The 18553-nt window shown below is 58.4% G+C and overlaps 4 protein-coding genes across 4 annotated transcripts; 2 read left to right on the top strand and 2 right to left on the bottom strand.

The window, feature by feature from the left end:
* Window positions 1-3: 3 nt before the first annotated feature.
* On the bottom strand, window positions 4-7287 carry BJ171DRAFT_83511 (P-loop containing nucleoside triphosphate hydrolase protein). Its single transcript, XM_053115921.1, has 25 exons — window positions 6925-7287; window positions 6610-6699; window positions 6216-6460; window positions 6047-6113; window positions 5835-5879; window positions 5633-5730; window positions 4755-5476; window positions 4299-4525; window positions 4009-4152; window positions 3828-3931; window positions 3627-3715; window positions 3512-3539; window positions 3347-3428; window positions 3189-3243; window positions 2992-3084; window positions 2855-2906; window positions 2736-2775; window positions 2476-2541; window positions 2213-2317; window positions 1995-2111; window positions 1464-1803; window positions 1097-1239; window positions 902-973; window positions 512-689; window positions 4-363 (listed from the first exon to the last, which is right to left on the bottom strand). The coding sequence occupies exons 1-25, from the start codon at window positions 7177-7179 to the stop codon at window positions 167-169; spliced, it is 3654 nt and encodes a 1217-aa protein (XP_052967209.1). The 5' UTR covers window positions 7180-7287; the 3' UTR covers window positions 4-166.
* Window positions 7288-9898: 2611 nt separating this feature from the next.
* BJ171DRAFT_503060 (kinase-like domain-containing protein) lies at window positions 9899-10558 on the bottom strand (the record flags this gene model as incomplete). Its single annotated transcript, XM_053110835.1, has 1 exon — window positions 9899-10558. A coding segment is annotated over exon 1 (535 nt), but the record flags the coding sequence as incomplete, so codon positions are not given.
* Window positions 10559-15225: 4667 nt separating this feature from the next.
* On the top strand, window positions 15226-16316 carry BJ171DRAFT_458818 (glycoside hydrolase; the record flags this gene model as incomplete). Its single annotated transcript, XM_053108388.1, has 1 exon — window positions 15226-16316. The coding sequence occupies exon 1, from the start codon at window positions 15294-15296 to the stop codon at window positions 16314-16316; it is 1023 nt and encodes a 340-aa protein (XP_052967207.1). The 5' UTR covers window positions 15226-15293.
* Window positions 16317-16814: 498 nt separating this feature from the next.
* BJ171DRAFT_458814 (uncharacterized protein) lies at window positions 16815-18367 on the top strand (the record flags this gene model as incomplete). The annotated part of the gene is made up of 2 exons (XM_053108387.1): window positions 16815-17559; window positions 18145-18367. The coding sequence occupies exons 1-2, from the start codon at window positions 16832-16834 to the stop codon at window positions 18365-18367; spliced, it is 951 nt and encodes a 316-aa protein (XP_052967206.1). The 5' UTR covers window positions 16815-16831.
* Between the last annotated feature and the right edge of the window lie 186 nt (window positions 18368-18553).

Genomic DNA, 18553 nt, shown 5'->3' with positions numbered 1-18553 from the left:
GTAGCCTTGTTCAAAGGTGATCGACGCAGCTGTGGAATCGATCTTCATATTACCAGCATGCACAGGATGACGCTGCTGGCGACGGCGATGGGCAACGGAGAATGCAGCACTGGTTTCTGTCGCCGAGCTATCCCAGCACGCCCGGACAGCGACATTTGCGCCGCCATCACAGCTCGTTCAGGGTCGAGTGCGAGTGCTGGGCAGCGACTTCCTGGAGCCTGAGCACGTTCGACGGACCCGTTGCATTGGCCATCTCAGCAAACAGACCGCCTTCCTTGGCGAGTAGTTCGTGCGGCGTGCCCATCTCGGCAATGTTGCCCGCATCGAGCACAATGATGCGGTCAAAGTCGGCGATGGTATTCACTGCTCCGAGTCCGCGGGGATGCATGCGAGTGAACCAGCGAGGCGTCAGCAGCTGTCCATCGATTCCGACCATCCCTCGGTCGCAACGGCAAGCCCCTGTCGCTTGCGACCCTGCCTTGTCTCGATGAGCAAGTGTGCCTGTACTTACGTCGGTGCGCGATGCTGATCACGGTCGAATCGGCAAAGTTGCTCTTGATGGCCTTCTGGATCAAGGTGTCTGACATGGCGTCGACGGCACTCGAGGCTTCGTCCATGACCAGGATCTTGGGCTTGCAGATGATGGCACGGGCCAGACAGAGCAGCTGTCTCTGGCCCACGGAGAGGTTCTGTCGTGACGAGGTGAGAATCAGTCAGTATGATTGGTCAGAGAGCAGACACACTTCCCCAGCACGAGCCATATATGCGGTGAGCGTGAGAAGGCAACTGCTCATGGTCCAACGGGAGGAGGCGGCCGCTTCTCCTGCCCGCTTTGTGCAGTCCACATCCCATCGACTCCCGGACCAGCGTTGCGTTCCCAGCGCTCATCAAGCACACCCACCTGGCCACCCGTCGTGACGGCAGAGTCGAGCTTCTCGGGCAGACTGGAGATGTAGTCGGTCAAGCCGACAAACTAAAGGCAACAGCCACGGTGGCGGTCGCATCGCTGGGTGAGTACGAGTTGCTCCGACACAATCAGTCCTGCGGGATGGCCATGCAGCACGGCACCAGCACCGCGCTCAGAAGTGTCACATACCCCAATCGACTCCCAGATCTCGGCATCGCCAAACTTGCCCTCGATGTCGATGTTGGAGCGGATGGTGCCCGAGAACAGGATGGGCTCTTGCGGAATGATCTGGAGGCGCTGGCGGAGCGTGTGCAGGCCAATGTTGCCCGTTTCTGGATGGCAAGGATGGCAGTGAGTATTTTGCATTCCCGATCGGCTGGTGTGGCGCGAGCGACGATTGCGCACCAAAGCACAGCCTCGAGTGCAAGGTGAGTCTCCATATGCAGAGGGTGACCAGAGGCGATCTGCAGTGTGCAGATTGCTCTCTAACGCGCAACCAGAGCTGGACAGTTGCGGGAGATGCGCAATTGCATATCGGCATGGTGCAGGGACGTACTGAATCCATCGATGGTGATCTCGCCGCCGACGGGATCCAGCAGACGGAACAGGACCGTCAGCAGGGTGCTCTTGCCACTGCCGGTGCGTCCAACGACGCCAATCTTCTCGCCTGCCTTGATCTCGAGGCTCAGGTTCTTCAGAACAAGCCGATCGGGATGGCTCGGGTAGGCCACGGCAAGGTCCTTGATCTGGATCTCGCCCTTGCTGGGCCACTCGGACGGGGGATCGACGGCCTCACACTTTCTTGGGGCCTCGCCGTCAATGTTCTCGATGTAGTGGACCAGGCGCTCGATGGTGTTCATGCCTTGTTCAAACAGACTGAAAGCCTGGCCAAAGTTCTGGCAAGTCGACCAAGATGGATCCAGTCACACTCGTGTCAAACGCAGACGCACCCAAGCAGCGATTTGCGCAGCGACGCGAGGCGGGACGGCGTCGCAAAATGGAGAAAGGAGGGACGCTTGCATAGTACAGCAATGTGGGAAGCGGCCTCAGTAGCAGGCACAGGACATCGTCAAACTCGAGTACTCACAATGAGCTGACTGGGAATATCCACAGCACACGACAAGGCGAGAGCCACGGTCGAAGGAGGAACTTTGGTTCCGATAGCAATCAGGATAGTTGCGAGCGTGATCAAAGACATGGATGACTGGCGTGGGATGAAACAGGCGTCAGTTGCCGGAGTGCAATGGATCGACCTATCGATGGACCTGCGCCAAACACACGCGACCCAGAGTGCACCATGCTCACCGCAATCCACACACGGAGCCAGATGGCGCACAGCTGGTTGAGATAGAATGGTGCATTCGAGTCGTCGATCAAGCGGTGCTGTCGCTCGATGAAGGTCTCTTGGGCCTGCGACAAAGGCAAAGAGAGTCAGCACTGGGCTGTGCTTGGCATGGTCTTGGGATGGACGCGATACAGGACAGACACGATCCATGACAAGCGCGATCCATGACAAGCACGATCCATGACAGGCAGAGCGGGCGATACATTTCGGCATGGACACATACATGGAAGGCACGGATGACCGAGACGCCGCTGAAGGACTCGGAGATGAACGCATAGAGCGGGCTCCTCTGTTGCAAGCAAGCCGAGACATGGGGGATTGGCGGACAGCATGGCGTATTGGCGAGAGATGAGTGGCATAGGCGAGTAGTGTGTGAGTTGCCACAGCGTATGTAGCCAGAATCACGAATGCAGCGAGTCGAGTGGGCTATGAACGACACCACAGAACAGCGCCAAACATGCGTGGCGATGTGGTGCTACTCACCATGTTGGAATCGAGGCGCTTGAGCTGGCGGACCGATGCACTGTTGGCCGGGGAGAAGCCAGGATTAGCACCGCACTGATATCACTCTGCCACAGCTATTCGAGACGCGCGAGTCGTACCGGTAGAACTTGAAGATGTAGTAGACAGCAACCACCAGGATCACAAGCTCGACTGGAGCACGGGATCAACAAGTGCGGAGTTAGAGCGCATGGGCAGACCACTCGAGCACAGATGCAATACATCGCGAGATGCTTACTGATGATCCATGGGGTGGCATAGGCGGTGATTACCGAACCTCTGAGAACAAGAATGCCCATGATACACACGCCCTGAACAATGTTCCAGAGTGCTGTGGAAAGCCTTGGAGTCAGTGTCGACTTTCAACTTCCGTACCCGAGTGCAACGGGCCAGATAACTCTACATCATACCGACTAACAGAGCAGATCAACCTACTTTGATCGAGCATCTCAATGTCCTTGCTGAGTCTGTTGAGGATTCTGCCGAGCGGCTGAGCGATGGGATAAAGTGGAGGGTGAGACCATGGGTCGGCTCGGGGATCGCAAAGCACTTGCCAGGTCTCACAGGGATCCAGTGGGCAGTGTCAAACGCACCTGGGTCTCGAAAAAGTGCATCGGAAAGTTGAGCAGCTTCTTGATGACCAGCTTGTGAATCTTGCGCGATCCAACGATGGAGCTGTGGGCGAGATGTCAGTGTCACGTTGCCGTCGGCGCCGCCGAATCATTCCCCGGAGCACCTCCTGTACAAGTCAAACCTACTTGAAGCCACCGACAAAGTAGTAAGAAACTGGAGCAATGCCAGGGGAGGACAAACTGTCAGCAACAAGTCAACCTCGATGTATGACGGGCATCATACATGCAAATCGCATCTTACTGCAGCTGAAAGTCTCAAGCAGCGACATAATGATGTAAAGGGTTCGGTAGATGCTATCGATGCCATTCGCTGAATCGAGGATCCACTGGCTGTGAGATGCGACAGGGCGGAGCAGATGGCTGTGTCAGCGTATCCTCCAAGAAACCCGATTGCAGTTTTCTACCCAGTGGTACCGCTGAGAGGACAAGAGCAGTCGCTTACTTGAGGTAGATCATTCCCGCCAATCCGAATCCAGTGAACATGGCTAACAGAAGTGCCATGAGTGAGACGGCCCAGTATCGGCCAGAGTATCTGAAAAAGTCCACCTGAGCGCGCCAGAGAGCGTTATTGGGCTGTGAGCAGATCGATGCGTTCAAAGTATTTGCTGGTCCAGTCAACTTACATAGGTCTTTCCACGGACGTCGCCCGTCTCGATCTCCTCCTCCTCGATCAGATCCTTGGCCTCTCCAGCCTCTGTCTTCTCCTTCGTCTCCTTTGACTGAGCGGCCTTGGTATCTTCTTGCTCCTGCTCGTCGTCAGAGTCAAACTGAGCAGCAGAGACAATCGTCAAGCAGCAGAGATAATCGTCAGCAACGGGCGGTAGTCTGTCGTACATGCCAAACATCATCATCGGGACCTGTTGCCTCGCCATCACCCACAGCAAGATCACAAAGCCCGGATGCAGATGCACACCTTGTGGTCTTGGACCATCTCTTTGAGGTGTCCCTCGGGCTTGGCAAGGAGCTCCGAGTATCTTCCAGACTCGACGATGCGGCCATTGTCAAAGACGATGATGCGATCGACCGAGGGCAGAACGTGGAGCTGGTGGGTGACGAGCACTCGTGTCTTGCTGGAGAGCATGCCCTTGGGGCCGATGCACTTGTCAAACACATGTTTGCCGACATGGGAGTCGAGTGCGGCTGGACGGATCGGTATCGATGCGGAGAGAGACATCGGGTCGATGAACAGTGATGATGAGTACGTGTGTGGGGGGTGGGCAGGAACCATGGCGATAGTGTGCAGGATGGTGTCGATGCAAGAGTGGGTGGACGCCATCGAGCCACATGGGCAGCGATGCGAACAACCACATGAGCAGCACAGACAGCAGCATGAGCTTGGGCAATCCACTGGCATCGTGTGGCGACTTACCGAGGGGATCGTCGAGCAGGTAGATGTCGGCGTCGCTGTACACGGCACGGGCCAGGGCAACTCGGGCATTCTGGCCACCAGAGAGATTGATGCCCTTTTCGCCGATCTGGGTGTCGATGCCGCCGGCAAGCTGGGCCATGTCGGCTTCGAGGCCACATGCGGTGATGACCTCGGCCATGCGCTTCTCGTCGTACTCGGGAGACACAAACTGGATGTTGGCGCGGATGCTGGCGGCCTGGATCCAGGGCTGCTGGCTGCAGTAGGCGAGCTTGCCGTTGACATGGACGGTGCCCTGGACCTTGGTCATCTGTCCAGAGACAGCCGTCAGGAGGGACGACTTGCCCGAGCCAACGCGGCCAACGATAGCGGTCAGAGATCCACGGGCGATTTCAACGTCAAGGCCCTCGAACGAGAACGCAGGCTTAGTCGCGGGTGCATCATCAGCCCCCTGGGTCAACGGAGAATCAAGGTTGCTGTCCTGCACAGACTCTTCTTTGGGGTCGCGCTTGCTCTTGTTGAACCCAAAACTCTTCTTTGCGTCGTCCTTCGTGCTGGGTTCTTCGCTGGTCTCCCAACGGAAGGTGCAGTCCTTGAGTGCGATGGCCGCGGATATGTTCGTGGAAACATCGGCAGCCAGCAGCGGAGCCGAGTCACCAGACGACTCCTCGGCATTGAAGAAAGCCACGAGTCGATTCCAGGAGACAAGGCCCTGGGCAAATTTACTGATCGTCGGAGAAGCAGCATCAGAGCGACGCAGGTGGATCGATTGCGGATCCAAGTCGGCATGGTCAGCACAATCCAGAATGAAGTCCGCATCGATAACGCGGAGAACACATCATGCAAGAACAGAGCTGCGACGCACGATTGCAGCGACATACCCATAGCTGAACGGGAGAATGTCGAGAGGGGCGATGAGCATGACAAAGAATGTCAAGGTCGGGAAGACAACTTCTGGAAGCATAGGATTGCCATTCATCTGCAGTGGAACAGGTGACTGTGAGTGGCTGATGGCTGACGGAGTGTATTGGCATAAACAATCGTCGCAGAAAGGCTCGCAGCAAGCACAATAAACACACTTACCGAGTAGACGATGAAAGTAATGACGGGCAAAAGAAGCGGAACTGCCTGAGAGCAACAAGGGAGTGAGCTGGTTAGAGGCGTGCAGCACCTTGAATGGGACTGGGACATTACCACACCGCAGCCAGCGATATCTGGGGTGAATGGCTCTGTGACTGCCAGCCGGAGACAGTCGAAAGCTCTTGTTTGACCTAACCCAGCACGGCTTCGCTTACAATAATGACAGCGATCAGAAGCAGAGTGCTGATCAAGTACGCGCTGATGCCTCGCATCATCTTCTCGCTGATCGATGGGAGGGGAATCGAGGGAGCACGCGCAGGTGGATCAGCGATGCGCATATTTGGGCACGGTGGAGAGAAACGAATGGTCAGAGCTGGGGCATACCGGATAACGTCGATCTTGGACTCGAAGATGAGCTCCCATCCGCGCAGCTTGATCATCTTGATGTTCATGAACACCTCGCGGATGAGATTGAGGCGGTCGTCGTTGTTGGCGAGCATCTTCTTCTGGCTTTGCGTCAGAAAGACGGTGCAAGCCGCAAGCAGGACTAGGGCGCCGAGCATCACATAGACGGAAATCAGGATGTAGTGTCCGATCAGGGTGTATATGAAGTAGATCACCAGGGCAATCTGCGTCGGGTGAGAGAGGGAGGGCATGATTGCGCCACATCAGCCGGCGAGTCAATCATGACGGTCATCGCTCCCGATTGCACGGCCAGCGAGCCAGCCGTGGACCTCATCCAGCCGTGGACCTCATCCATGGTGAGATGCAACTCTACCTGGACCGTAGTGTTGATGCACGAGTCAAAGTAAATGATGGTGTCGTATACGGCCTGGCTGTCGACATTGACAAAGACAAGTTGGGCACCCTGGAGAAACCGATGAGCGCGAGCGAGTCAGTTGCCGCGGGCGAGTCTGTGTGGACGAGTCTGTGTGCAGGCAGGCCGATAAAATCCAGTCGATGTGGGCGACCAGGACCGGGCAGCAGCCTTGACAGGACACAGACGGATGCGTTGGGGGTACATGCGGTGTAGTTGGATGTGGCGAGGCCGAATCATCCGATGCACAACACCAGAGAACGACGAGTATGGCACCTCATCAAACTTCTTGGATGCCTTGACCGAGAGCCGCAGCGCCTTCTGGTAGATCAAGCCAATGAGGCTGGTGCGGACATCGATGGCGATGCCCGTCATGATCTGGGTGCTGGTAGCGGCGCAGACTGCGGCAGCGAGCGTGCATCCGAACATGAGGAAGGCCAGTCCGTACGGGTTCTGGACAAAGGTGGGCTGTCCCGAGAGATTGAGGACGATCTGGCGCATGAGGAGCGGGATGGCGACTGTGGCGAGCATGCCGGTTGCCGAGAAGACAAAGCCCAGGAACCTTGGATGTCAAGCGACCGGAACCGGAACGAGGGGAAGGGGAAGGATAGGGAACAGACAAGGGTAAGTGGGTGAGTGAGTGGATGCATGAATGGCCGAGTGGATGAGTGAGTGGCAGCCGGCATTCAGCAATCCCCCCCCCGGAACAAGAGCATGCGAGGCAGTGGCATTCACCATCGGGGCAGGAACGACTTCATGAAGGCACGGGAGTAGGCCGTCTTGGAGGGAGGCTGCGATGCATCCGCGGCACCAGGGGCAGCCCGCAGAGAGGCCTCGAGGGCTTGGCTCAGCGACGAGGCCCGGCTCTTGGGCTTCATGGAATAGAGGTCCTCGAAGACGAGCGGGCGCGAGGCTCCGAGCCGCAGCAGCGGCAGCAGCCACGACAGGAACAGGAAGCCGAGAGGGTTGGGCGAGCGGGTGCCGATGGTGGTGGGATGGTATCCCATGGCGGCCTTGGTGCCCTTGGACTGGGGCTGCGACATGGCGAGCGGGGACAAGCTGGACGACGAGGATTGAAAGATAGCGCTTGTGTTCGAATGACCCGACGTGCAATATCGAGGGAGAGGGACGACCAAGCTTGCTATATATAGCCCGCGACCCACGGCGCTGTGACGGAGACTGCGGCAACAAAAACCCACGATTTGCCACACCCCTGTTTTCGCCGCTTCATGGGAGCCCCCGCTGGGTTGCAAAGGCCCTCTGTTGCAGGTTGGCTGTCTTGGCCCGTTGGCCACGTGGGTGATACAGACATCGCGCCTCCGGCGCCTGGGCTGGGTTTGGCTGGGGTTGGCCAAGACAAGGGGCCTGTCCCACCGATCAGCGCTGTGCATGGCGTGGGATTCACGGCCACCCAACCCGCCTCCGCAGAATAAGAACACCAGGTCAAATATCAGCACAACTTTCGATATATTGCAATCGGCAAACTCCACACTTGAACATTTTTTTGTCATCGATTGGCTGGTTGATTGATTGATGGGTTGGTTGGTTGCTTGGTTGATTGGTTGGTTAGTCTGGTCGGCTCAACACACATGCGATGAGTTGATGCCAAACCCGACTTGGAAAAGCGCAAAAAGCCCGGGGGAGAGGGAAGCCAGGCAAGGCAAACAAAAATAAAACAAATCACGTAAAGTATGTCACAAGCACATGATCGAAGAGGAAGCAAACGGACCAGAAACGGGAGCGCAACGGGAGCTACCATAAGACAAGAGAGAAAGGGAAGAACAGGACATGTGCTGACGCGGTTCTCGGTTTCTTTTTTCTGTATCTGGCTATGGTATGAGATAGGAGGTGAGAAGGGTCCATTCGAAACAAATCAAAGCAAAAAATGGGGGGGGGAGCAACACAGAAACAAGCAGAAAAGAGGGTGAGAGGCAACACTATGGGATCATTGTCATTTATGGTGCGTATATTGATCGGGCTCGGCTCGGTGAAAGGGGGGGGCGGGAGACGGTGAATGGGTGAAGGGGTGAGGGAGGACGATGGGAAAGAAAGAGTGGACGGTGCCGGCGGTGGTGCATAGTGGAGAGCCTGACAGGATCCGGACAGGCTGGTCGAGCGTTGGTAGGTTGATGCAGACGACTTGTCCAACAAGCCACAGGGGGGAGCGGCCAAGCACAGACCAGCGAAATGGCCAGGGCACCGTCTCAGAGGCGCATGGTACAGGCCATCATCGGGGTCTTGGTCGTGCTCGCGACCACAGACCCTTCGCTGAACTGGCTCAGACAGTCCGAGGACGAGGACAGGGTTCGGAACATGTACGAATGCAGGGTTTGGACGGCAGAGACGGCGGACGAGTAGATGCCGCTCAGACTCTCGTTGAGGGCACGAGCAGCCAGGGCAGCGCCGGTGGGCTTTGTGGCATCGACGCCAACCTTCTTGCTGGCCTTGTTGCGGTGGCGGTGGCGGCGGCGGCTCTTTCCGGGCGAGGAAGCGATGGGAGCCATGCTGGTCTCGGCAAAGACGTTGCGGGCCTTGGCAGCATCATAGACAGAGATCGACGCGGGGATCGGGACGGCAGCAGCAGTCGCGATCGAAATCGGCGTTGAGCCAGGAGCGGCAAGGACTTGGCGAGAAACGCCACTGCCGCTGTTGGATGAGATGCGGGCATCGGACTTGCTGCAGGTGCTGGCCGAGGCAGGGCTGCTGGAGACATCGTCGGGCTTGGAGACCGAGTCTTCGAAGACGGGCAGGGTGTCAAAGTCCATTTCGTCGCTCTCGGACCACCAGGACGAGTTGCTCGGGGCGCTGCAGAGGGTCGCGCCGGTGGCAGGCACGACGGAGGCAGGGGGCGACAGGGGGCGAGCCTTGGTCTCGGAGATGGTGTGCTGCTCAAAGGCAAACTGCAGCTCATCATAGTCATCATAGTTTTCCACAAATTGGTCCACCCGTCGGACCAAGGATCGCAGTGTGTACAAGGAGCAGCGCTTGGACTCGGATGTAAAAACTTGGCACAGAATGTCGGTGAACTGGTCGGTGAGACCAAACATCTCCTTGAGGGCACCGACGCCGTGCTCGAGCACGTACGCGAAGCTCGTGTCGGTCTGGCTGGGCTCGACCCAGGGATTGCGGCCGGTGGCCATGTTGAAGAGCAGGATGCCCATTCCCCAGACATCGTTGGCGGCCGAGGTGTAGCCGGTCGAGCCGTGCAGGCCGATGCACTCGGGAGACATATAGCGCAGCGAGCCGCAGCCAATGTCGGTCTGGTACTTTTCGGTGGCAGCCAGTCCAAAATCCGTGAGACGGACCGACATGTCGTCGTAGTGGTTTCGGACGGGGTCGACGACGAGGACGTTTTCGGGCTTGATGTCGCGGTGGTAGATGCCGCGCGAATGGCAGTAGAGCAGAGCGCTGGCGAGCTGCTCAAAGATGGACTTGACGACGGCAGGATCGAGCGGGCCAAAGTCCGAAATGACCTCGTAGAGATCGGTGGCGCAGTACTCGAGGACGAGGTAGAGGCAGTCGACATCGTCGATGGTGCGGATCATCTGGGCAATGCTGGGGTGGCGACCGACGGTTTGCATAAAGTCGATTTCTTGGCGCTGGAGAGAGAGCTGCTCCTTGGTCAGGCCCTCCTTGTAGAGGCACTTGACGGCATAGCGCTTGCGGGTCTCGGTGTCCTCGGCGAGGTAGACGATGGCGAAGGAGCCCGAGCCCAGAATGGAGAGGAGGCGCAATCGACCCTGGTCGATCACGGTTGAGAGCTTGAGGGTGGGATCAAAGTCCATGGCTGATGCGGCTGGAGATACGGGAGGAGGGGCTTCTGGAGGGATTACTGATGCGGCGGAAGGCGATATGAGCGAGAAAGGCGAGCGGGCGGTCGGTTTTTTGAAGAGAGTTGGTTCTTTTTTTTCAGAGATTTCGGAATTCAAAATTGCGGGGCCGTGTGATTCAGAACGGAGCCGAAGAGGGCGATGATGGCTATAGTGAAGAGAGATTGAAGGCGAAGGGAGATCCCTTGAGGCGAGGCTGGCGGTGGTGGTGAAGGCAGTATGGAGATGGACGGCAAGGACACGGCGTGGACAAGTGTGCGCAGCGCCAGGCGGATCACGAAGGACAGAGGGGCAGAAGAAAAGAGAAGCGGAGGGTTAGCGAGAGAACCAACAGGCACGGAGCCTGATCAGCAGCGACAGGCCACGCAGAGGAGCAGGACGTGCAGTTTATAAGGGCGACCGATGCGAAGCCGACGGTGAACAGAGGGCGGGTAGAAGTGATGCACAGTCGAACGGGCAGGCGCGATGGTGGTATCGGAGCAGGACAGCCAGGTGTCTGCAAGAATGGCACCCACAGTGACCCTCGATAGGGGACAGCAACACGAACCTCGGATGAGTGATGTATCGAAAAGATCACAGTCATATTCTGGTTGGCAAGAGTGATGCTTTCTCCGTTAGGAAAAAACGTGTGTACGGGGGATGAGGGGGGGTTTAGAGGGAGGCAGCCATGTTGGGCAGTGGATGATCTTTGGGCAAACAGACGTAAGGATATCAAGAAATCAAGGTCAAGAATAATTAGGGCTAAGCAGGTCAGATCGTGGCTTGGTTGAAAAGGTTGTTCGAAGTGACCTCGGGAGGATGCAAATCGAAAAACGAAATCAACAAGCGCCGGAGAAGCTTAGACGGGCGGAGGGATGGACTCGAGCGCGGCAGTAGCGAGCAGCTCGGGAGCAGCGGAGGAGGAGGAGGAGGCGGAGGAGCGTTGGACGACAGCGCCAGTCAGGAGAGACCGTGCTTGGGAGAACAGATCGTCCAAGAGGAGAAAGCGATGGGAGCCAGCCAATTAGCGGCCAGGGAGCGCAATAAATACAGAGGGAGAGAGGGAGAGAGGGTCTAACAGATAAAGACGGCGAGGAAGGGGGGGCTGAAGGGGAGAGTGTGAGGAGGAGTTGATGGTGTGGAAGAGGTGGATGGGGGTGGCGGTGGGAGTCTGGAGGGCCTGTGCCAGGCGACGGTCTTGAGGAGAAGCAGCCAGAGACAACAGGAGAGAAGGCGAAGCGCAGAGGCAGAGTCGAAGGCGGATGAGACGGGCGCGGCACAGAGCAGAGGGCGGCAGGCCAGAAATATAGGCAGAGTTTTCTGGGTGAGGCGAGAGCAGCAGGCCAGGAGCGAAGGGGAGTCAACGGAGGGTGCCGAACGAGAAGGCGCAAAGGAGGGCGGCCGCGGGCGACTTTTAACGGAGACGGACGGCTTGCGGGGACAGTGGCGACAATAGGGTCATCTGAGGGTCATCCGGCCAGTCCCACATGAACCAAACGAGGCGGAGGGGAGCGAATGGCGAGGCGGTTGGTCGGGCTCGCGCAAGCGTCAAGGCGGCCGGGTGCGGCAGAAGGCGGCCGCTGCCCCCAAAAGAGCCGGCGCAGGAGCGGGCCGGAGCCCCACGGAGCTTGGCGGCTGTGGGGGCCAGTGTTTGTGTGTGTCTGTGTGTGTGTGTGTGTGTGTGTGTGTGTGTGTGTGTGTGTGTGTGTGTGTGTGTGTGTGTGGGTGTGTGTGTCAGCGCGCGTTGCCGTCTGTCGCTGTGGTGCTGTGGGATACAACGCAAACTCAAACAACGGAGGCACATCCACACACTCGCGCACAGGCGCCTTGGCCGCCAAAACGGGCACCCACCGTGCTCGTGTGCGCTGTCACCCGACAGCCGTCTCCCTCGCCGCCCCAGGCACTCCGACAGTGCTGATGCTGCTGATGCTGCTGATGCGGATGCGTGGAGGCCCCAGCGCCACTCGCTGTCCGCGTGGTCGCGCTGCGCACCGAACCCAAACGAACCTTCGCGCAATCGCGGCCACCATTTGACACGTCGACGCGCATCGCATTGCGTGTTGCTTGGCGCACATTCGCCGCTGTTCTTCTTCGGTCGCACCCGCCAATCGCCTATCGCCGCGCACGCAATCGGTCGCTCCAGCACCGCGTCGCATCCGCCAGCACCCAACGCGCAGCACCGGTGGCTTCGGCCAGTCGTTCGCCTGCTCAATCACCAGCAGCCGGGCAGATCCGAGCAGGAGCCGGTGAGCAACGCCAGCGCATCATCCTGCGGATCGGGCAAGGCTCGGCACAGGTGGCTGCGTCATCGAGCTGGGTTCGGTCGGGTTCGGTCGGGTGCTGCGGCTTATCAGGCGAATCAGAGACCTCGGGCATGTCCCAGATACAGCGGGTTTCCGGATTCGCTGGGCGAATCGGCAATGGCGAGTTTGTCAGAGCGGCCCCAAGCACCTCCCCCCCCCAACGATCCGAGCTATCCCCAATGGCCCATGCACTCGATTGCGTGCGCATGCACTGATCGCAGCATCATTCAATCCACACGACCCGCATGCCGCCCGCCACCACGAAGTTGCGCGATCAAGGCGGAAACAGCGCATGAGAGAACGATCCGAGCAGCGCAGACACGATGCAATCCAGCAACCTCTGTTCATGATGAGCACGCAAGTGGCAGGTCAGACCCCGCTGACGTCATTCCACGTCACACGACTGCGCCACATCTGATTGAGCCCTAACTCTGCCCAACCCGCACCCTTGCCCTGCGCAGCCTGTCTATATATGGTCGTCAGCCCGGTGTAACGATGCCTTGTACAGGGCCGTCCGCCACGGGGCCACCCGCCTTGCGCGTGACCCTTCGTGCGCTCCCGAGGCGCCCTCAGCGCGATCGGAAGAGGAAAGGAAAAGCAAGGCGTGCAGGGTCCGGTCGCACCGGCCCGCGCGAGCCCCCTCTGTGCGAGCACAAGTGTTGGTCGTTGTTCTGGTGTGCGGTTGTTGTGAATTGCTCTGGGGGGCATTTGCTGCTGATTGCTCGTGTATCTGCTGCTGATTGCTCGTGTGTCTGCTGCTGATTGCTTGTGTGTCTGCTGCTGTCCATCCGCATGGGTTGTGGGTTGAGATCGCCATCGCTCCGCCTCGCATCTCGCACCTGTACAGCACTGTGCCTGCTGTGCGAGACCTGTGCAAGGCCTGTGCAAGGCCTGTGCGAGATCTTGCTCATCTGCTTGCTCTGCTTGCTCTGCTTGCTCTGCTTGCTCTGCTAGCTCTGTCTGCTGCTGCCCTGTGCGACGGCGCATCTCCCTTCGTGGCAGTCGCGTGTCCTTGATGCCCCTGTCGTCGCGTCGCCTGTCTCCTCTTGTCCCCTGTCTGCCTTGCTCCCCCATCTGCCATCTCTTCCCTCTTGCATCTTGCTGTGTCGCCTGCGTCGTGCTGCTCTTCCCCCCTTGTGCAGTGTGCTTGCACCAGAACTGCCTGAATGCCAGCGGCGCATCCCCTCTTGTGATCTCACGCCTTGCGCCGAGGTCGCATGTCCCCATCCACCCCTTCCTGGCTGTTCGCAAGAGGCACCGCTGCTCTCCATTGCATTCTGCTGCATTCTGTTGCTCACCATTGCATTCTGCTGCATTCTCTACCTTGCCACTGTTCGTCGATCGCCGTCGCCTGCCTCCATGCCGCACTCCACCAGTTCCCACAAGACCTTCCTCGGCTTGTCCCTTCCTTGCTGGCTGGGGCGTGCTTCCGTGTGCGCTCCCCCCGCCCTTGGCTGACCCTCCCCCCCCGGGAATGTTCCTTCCACCCTCACCCACCCTTCCTCCTTTTGCTCTGCTGCCTTGGGGATGGCCCCGATCCTGTCTGCTGGACGATAAAAGCCTCGGCCCGGCCCGCTCCCTGTTGCGGCGGCGTCGTTTCCGCTGGTCCGCAAACACCTTTGCTCTCTGCCTGAACGTCGTCGGCCCGCTCCGTCCTTCCCTCATCTCTTGCCTGCCTGCCATGAAGCTGTCGCTTGCCACCCTCATCCTTGCTGCCGCCGCCGTCCAGTCGGTTGTTGCCCGCAACGGAGCCAACCACCACCCCAACTCGGTCTCGGCCGAGGTTGTGGCCACCTCCCAGGACCACCTCCAGGCCACCGTTGAGGCCGCCAAGAAGACCACCAAGGCCAAGAAGACCACCAAGCCCGTCAAGACAACCAAGACCAAGAAGACCAAGACCACCAAGCCCGCCAAATCCTCCACCACCACCACTACGACCACCACCACTGTCCCCGCCAAGTCGAGCTCCACCAAGAAGTCTACCACCACTACCACCACCACTACCATCACCACCACCACCACTACTACTACTCCCTCCAAGACCACCCCTTCCAAGACTTCGGCCTCCGCTTCCCCCACCGGCACCCTCCAGCCCTGCACCACCCTCTGGGACTCCACCGTCGACTACACCCAGGGCTCCAAGGTCACCTACAACGGCCACCTCTACCAGGCCAACTACTACGTCAGCAAGGGCACCACTCCCGATGGCACCAGCGGTTCCTGGAAGGACCTTGGTGCTTGCGATGTCAACACCATTCCCACCTTCGTTCCCCGCCCCGCCCCCAACGCCAACGGTGGTAAAGTCGGTGTTGTTGGTTACTGGCCCGACTGGGGTATCTACACCCGCTCCCAGAACAACCCCAACGCCATCGACATCTCTAAGGTTAACGCCCTGAACTACGCCTTCTTCGGTGTCAAGTCCGATGGTACCCTCTACAGTTTCGACCCCTGGGCCGATTTCGGTGGAAGCAGCGCCACTGCCCCCTGGTCCATTGACCCCTACAGTGGCAAGACCAAGGGCATTGCCAACTTCATGGCTGCCCGCGCTGCCAACCCCAACCTCCGCACTGTCCTGACCGTCGGTGGCTGGTCGCTCTCGGGCACCTTCTCGGATGTTGCTGCCAGCGCCACTGCTACCAAGAACTTTGCCACCCAGGTCGTTGCCTTCCTCGACCAGTTCTGGATCGATGGTCTCGATCTCGACTGGGAGTACCCCGGAGGTGGCGGTCTTCCCTGCAACCACGTCAACGCCAACGACGCTGCCAACTTTGTCAACCTCCTGGCTGCCCTTCGCCAGGCTCTTGGCCCCAACCGCATCCTCTCGATTGCTGCCTCGGCCGAGACCGACCGCTACACCGTCAACGGCGTCAACTACCTGACCCAGTATGCCAAGTACCTCAGCTACATCTCCGTCATGACCTACGATTTCTACGGTTCCTGGGTTCCCTACACCGACTTCAACTCTCCCCTCAACCTCCCTGGTGCCAGCGACCCCCAGCGCCCTGCCGGCAACCTCCAGTTCGGCAACGTCCAGTTCTCGATTGCCACTGCCATGAACAACTTTGCCGCCGCCGGTGTTGCCAAGAACCAGCTCGTTGGTGGTGTTGCCTTCTACGGTCGCTCGTGGGGTATCACTGCTGCTGAGGCTGCTGTTAACGGCGGTCTCTTCCAGGCTTGCAACAAGGCCGGCCAGGACCCCAAGAACGCCACTGCCTGCCCCCCCATCACTGGTGATCAGCTCGATGCTCTCTGGACCGATCCTTGCGGCAGCTCCTATGTCTCTGGTGTCTGGATGTACACCAACCTCCGCTCCCAGGGTGTCCTCTCCACTCCCACCACCGCTGGCTCCGGCTGGACCCGCACCTGGTGGAACTTTGCCCAGAGCCCCACCATCACCGACGGCAGCCGTTTCATTGCCTACGATGACACTACCTCGATCTCTGCCAAGACTGCTTGGATCAAGTCCAACGGCTTCAGTGGCACCATGTTCTGGGAGCTCTCTGAGGACTACAAGGGCGAGCTTCTCTCCAGCCTTACTTCTGCCTGGGGTAACTAAGCTTGGGACCTCTCCGCTAAATCTCATCCACAACCTCCTCCCCCTCCCTTCTCTTCTGCTCGCGTCCTCCTCATTTATTACGCGCAGGATGTCGCTAGACGCCATAATACTTTTGAAATAGCCCAGAACACCGCTCGTGCGGAAAGAAATTTAAAGTCAATACAGAAAGAAACGGGATACCCTGTTTTTTTGACCATTGATCATATATTTTGTTGCCTCGACATCGCACGCTCCTGAATGTCGCCGATCGATCTCCTATAGTTGATGCATTTGGTCGCCTGAATGAGGTGGAGTGATGGAGTGATGGAGTGATGGAGTGACAGCTGTGTGGGAATGTGAATGACAAGCATCGATTGACTGGCACTCGATCCGTGGATCCAGCCATGTTCTTGGTTTGGTGACTGTGCCACTCTCGTTCCATCCCACCCATCTCGTCTCGCCCCACCTCGTTTCGTCTCGTCGCCTGGATATCGCCATCGCAACTCTCATCACATCCCAACCCGCTGCATCGCATCATGGCTGCCAGTGTCCATCATTCGACCAGCATGGCTCGACTGGACATTGACGACCACAACCCTGACATCTTCACCATCATCTGCTTCAACGACAGCTTCCAGCTCGCCCTCGACCTGACCACCATCGCAACCCTCCTCCGAGTGTGCAAACAAGCCCGGCCTCTCCTGAGCTCCAAGGTGCCTCGCTTCCACACCTGGTGTCAGAATGCAGGCTTGTGCAATCCAGACGGACAGCTGCGGTTCGCACTCACACCGAGCGACCAGATTGCCCTCTCGCTGCACTGCGAGGATCAAGCCACAGCAGACCGATCCTGGCTGGAAGATCGGGCAGAGCAGGGCAATGCATCGGCCTCGTACTTCCTGGCACGGATCCTCCAAGTTGACCAAGAATCAGAAAACGACGATGAGCTTGAAGGGAGTGCCGAGCGCCAGCACATCTTCCGCCTTCTGGAGAAGGCAGCCAACACAAGCCATCCAATGGCACAGTTCCACCTGGCTGGCTGCTATCGCAACGGACTCGGGGTCGACCCAGATCACACCAAAGCCATCCAATTGTATCGCAGTCTTGCGGACCGTGGAGTGGCACAGGCCCAAGTTGCCCTCGGTCGATGCTATGAGAGTGGTGAAGGTGTTGATCAAGACTACGACACAGCCATCGAGTGGTATTCCAAGGCCGCCGACCAGGGCAGCGAAGACGGCCGACTCCACATCTTGTTTCTCCGGGGATGGTTCTCGTTCATCGGCCATGGTGTCGAACAGAGCGATGTCGATGCCTTCAATCGCTGGCAGGAAGTCAGCACCCAATCTACCGATCCAGTCATCAAACCCATCGCCACCCACATGGTCGGCTGGATGCACTACCTTGGCCGGGGTACCATGCGCGACGAACAGAAGGGTGTCAAGATCATCCGCGACACCAAATCCGAAGATTTCCCACTTGGGGAAGAAGAATGTCTCGCTGCAATTTGGGGATCCCTCAGCTCCCCAGATACTCTCACGGTGCACAAGTTCTTTGAGCTGTGCCAGCTGGGATCGGACAGTGACTGGCTGTGCAAGCATCTGATCGCGGTGGGCCTCATCCAAGTGTCCGGAGAAGCACAGCATCAGACAGAGGCATCGAGAAGCTTCGAACAGCTTGCCAAAAATGGTCACAGCGACAGCCAGTTCTGGCTGGGACAGTGCCGCCGGTACTATCAACGGCTGCCCAGGGACTCCCTGTCGATCCGGTCTTCGAATGCATTCGAGTGCTACAGCAAGGCTGCCGCCCAAGGCCACTCGTATGCTCAATGGATGGTTGGTCGATGCTATGACAGCGGGACGGGAGTCGCCATGAGCCCCACCAAAGCAATCGAGTGGTTTCGCAAGTCGGCCAAGCAGGGCAGTCGATACGGGCAGAATGAGCTCGGCAACTGCTACCTTAAGAGCAGGGGTATCGCCCGGAACATCGACACCGCCGTTTTCTGGTACCGCAAGGCTGCAGAACAGGGTCTTGAAGAGGCCATTGACAGCCTCCAAGAACTCGGCCAGTGGCCATGATCTTTGGATCATCCCTTGATGATACCTTGATAGTAATGATGTAACAACACGGAATATGCCACCCTACAGCGCTGCTCAGCCAAGCACGTCTCGTTACAAACACCCACTTCCGTGGGTATCTGTTTCCATGCCTTCAGATAGAGTTGTGTCTCGTCGACCAAACTTGCCATCCGGCGTTCGATCAGT

This window comes from Polychytrium aggregatum, assembly GCF_025602895.1.
Source record: "Polychytrium aggregatum strain JEL109 chromosome Unknown BJ171scaffold_16, whole genome shotgun sequence".
In the NCBI taxonomy this organism is placed as follows: Eukaryota; Fungi; Chytridiomycota; class Chytridiomycetes; order Polychytriales; genus Polychytrium; species Polychytrium aggregatum.
The sequence above is the reverse complement of the archived record's forward strand: the minus strand, read 5'-3'. Positions and strand labels throughout refer to the sequence as shown.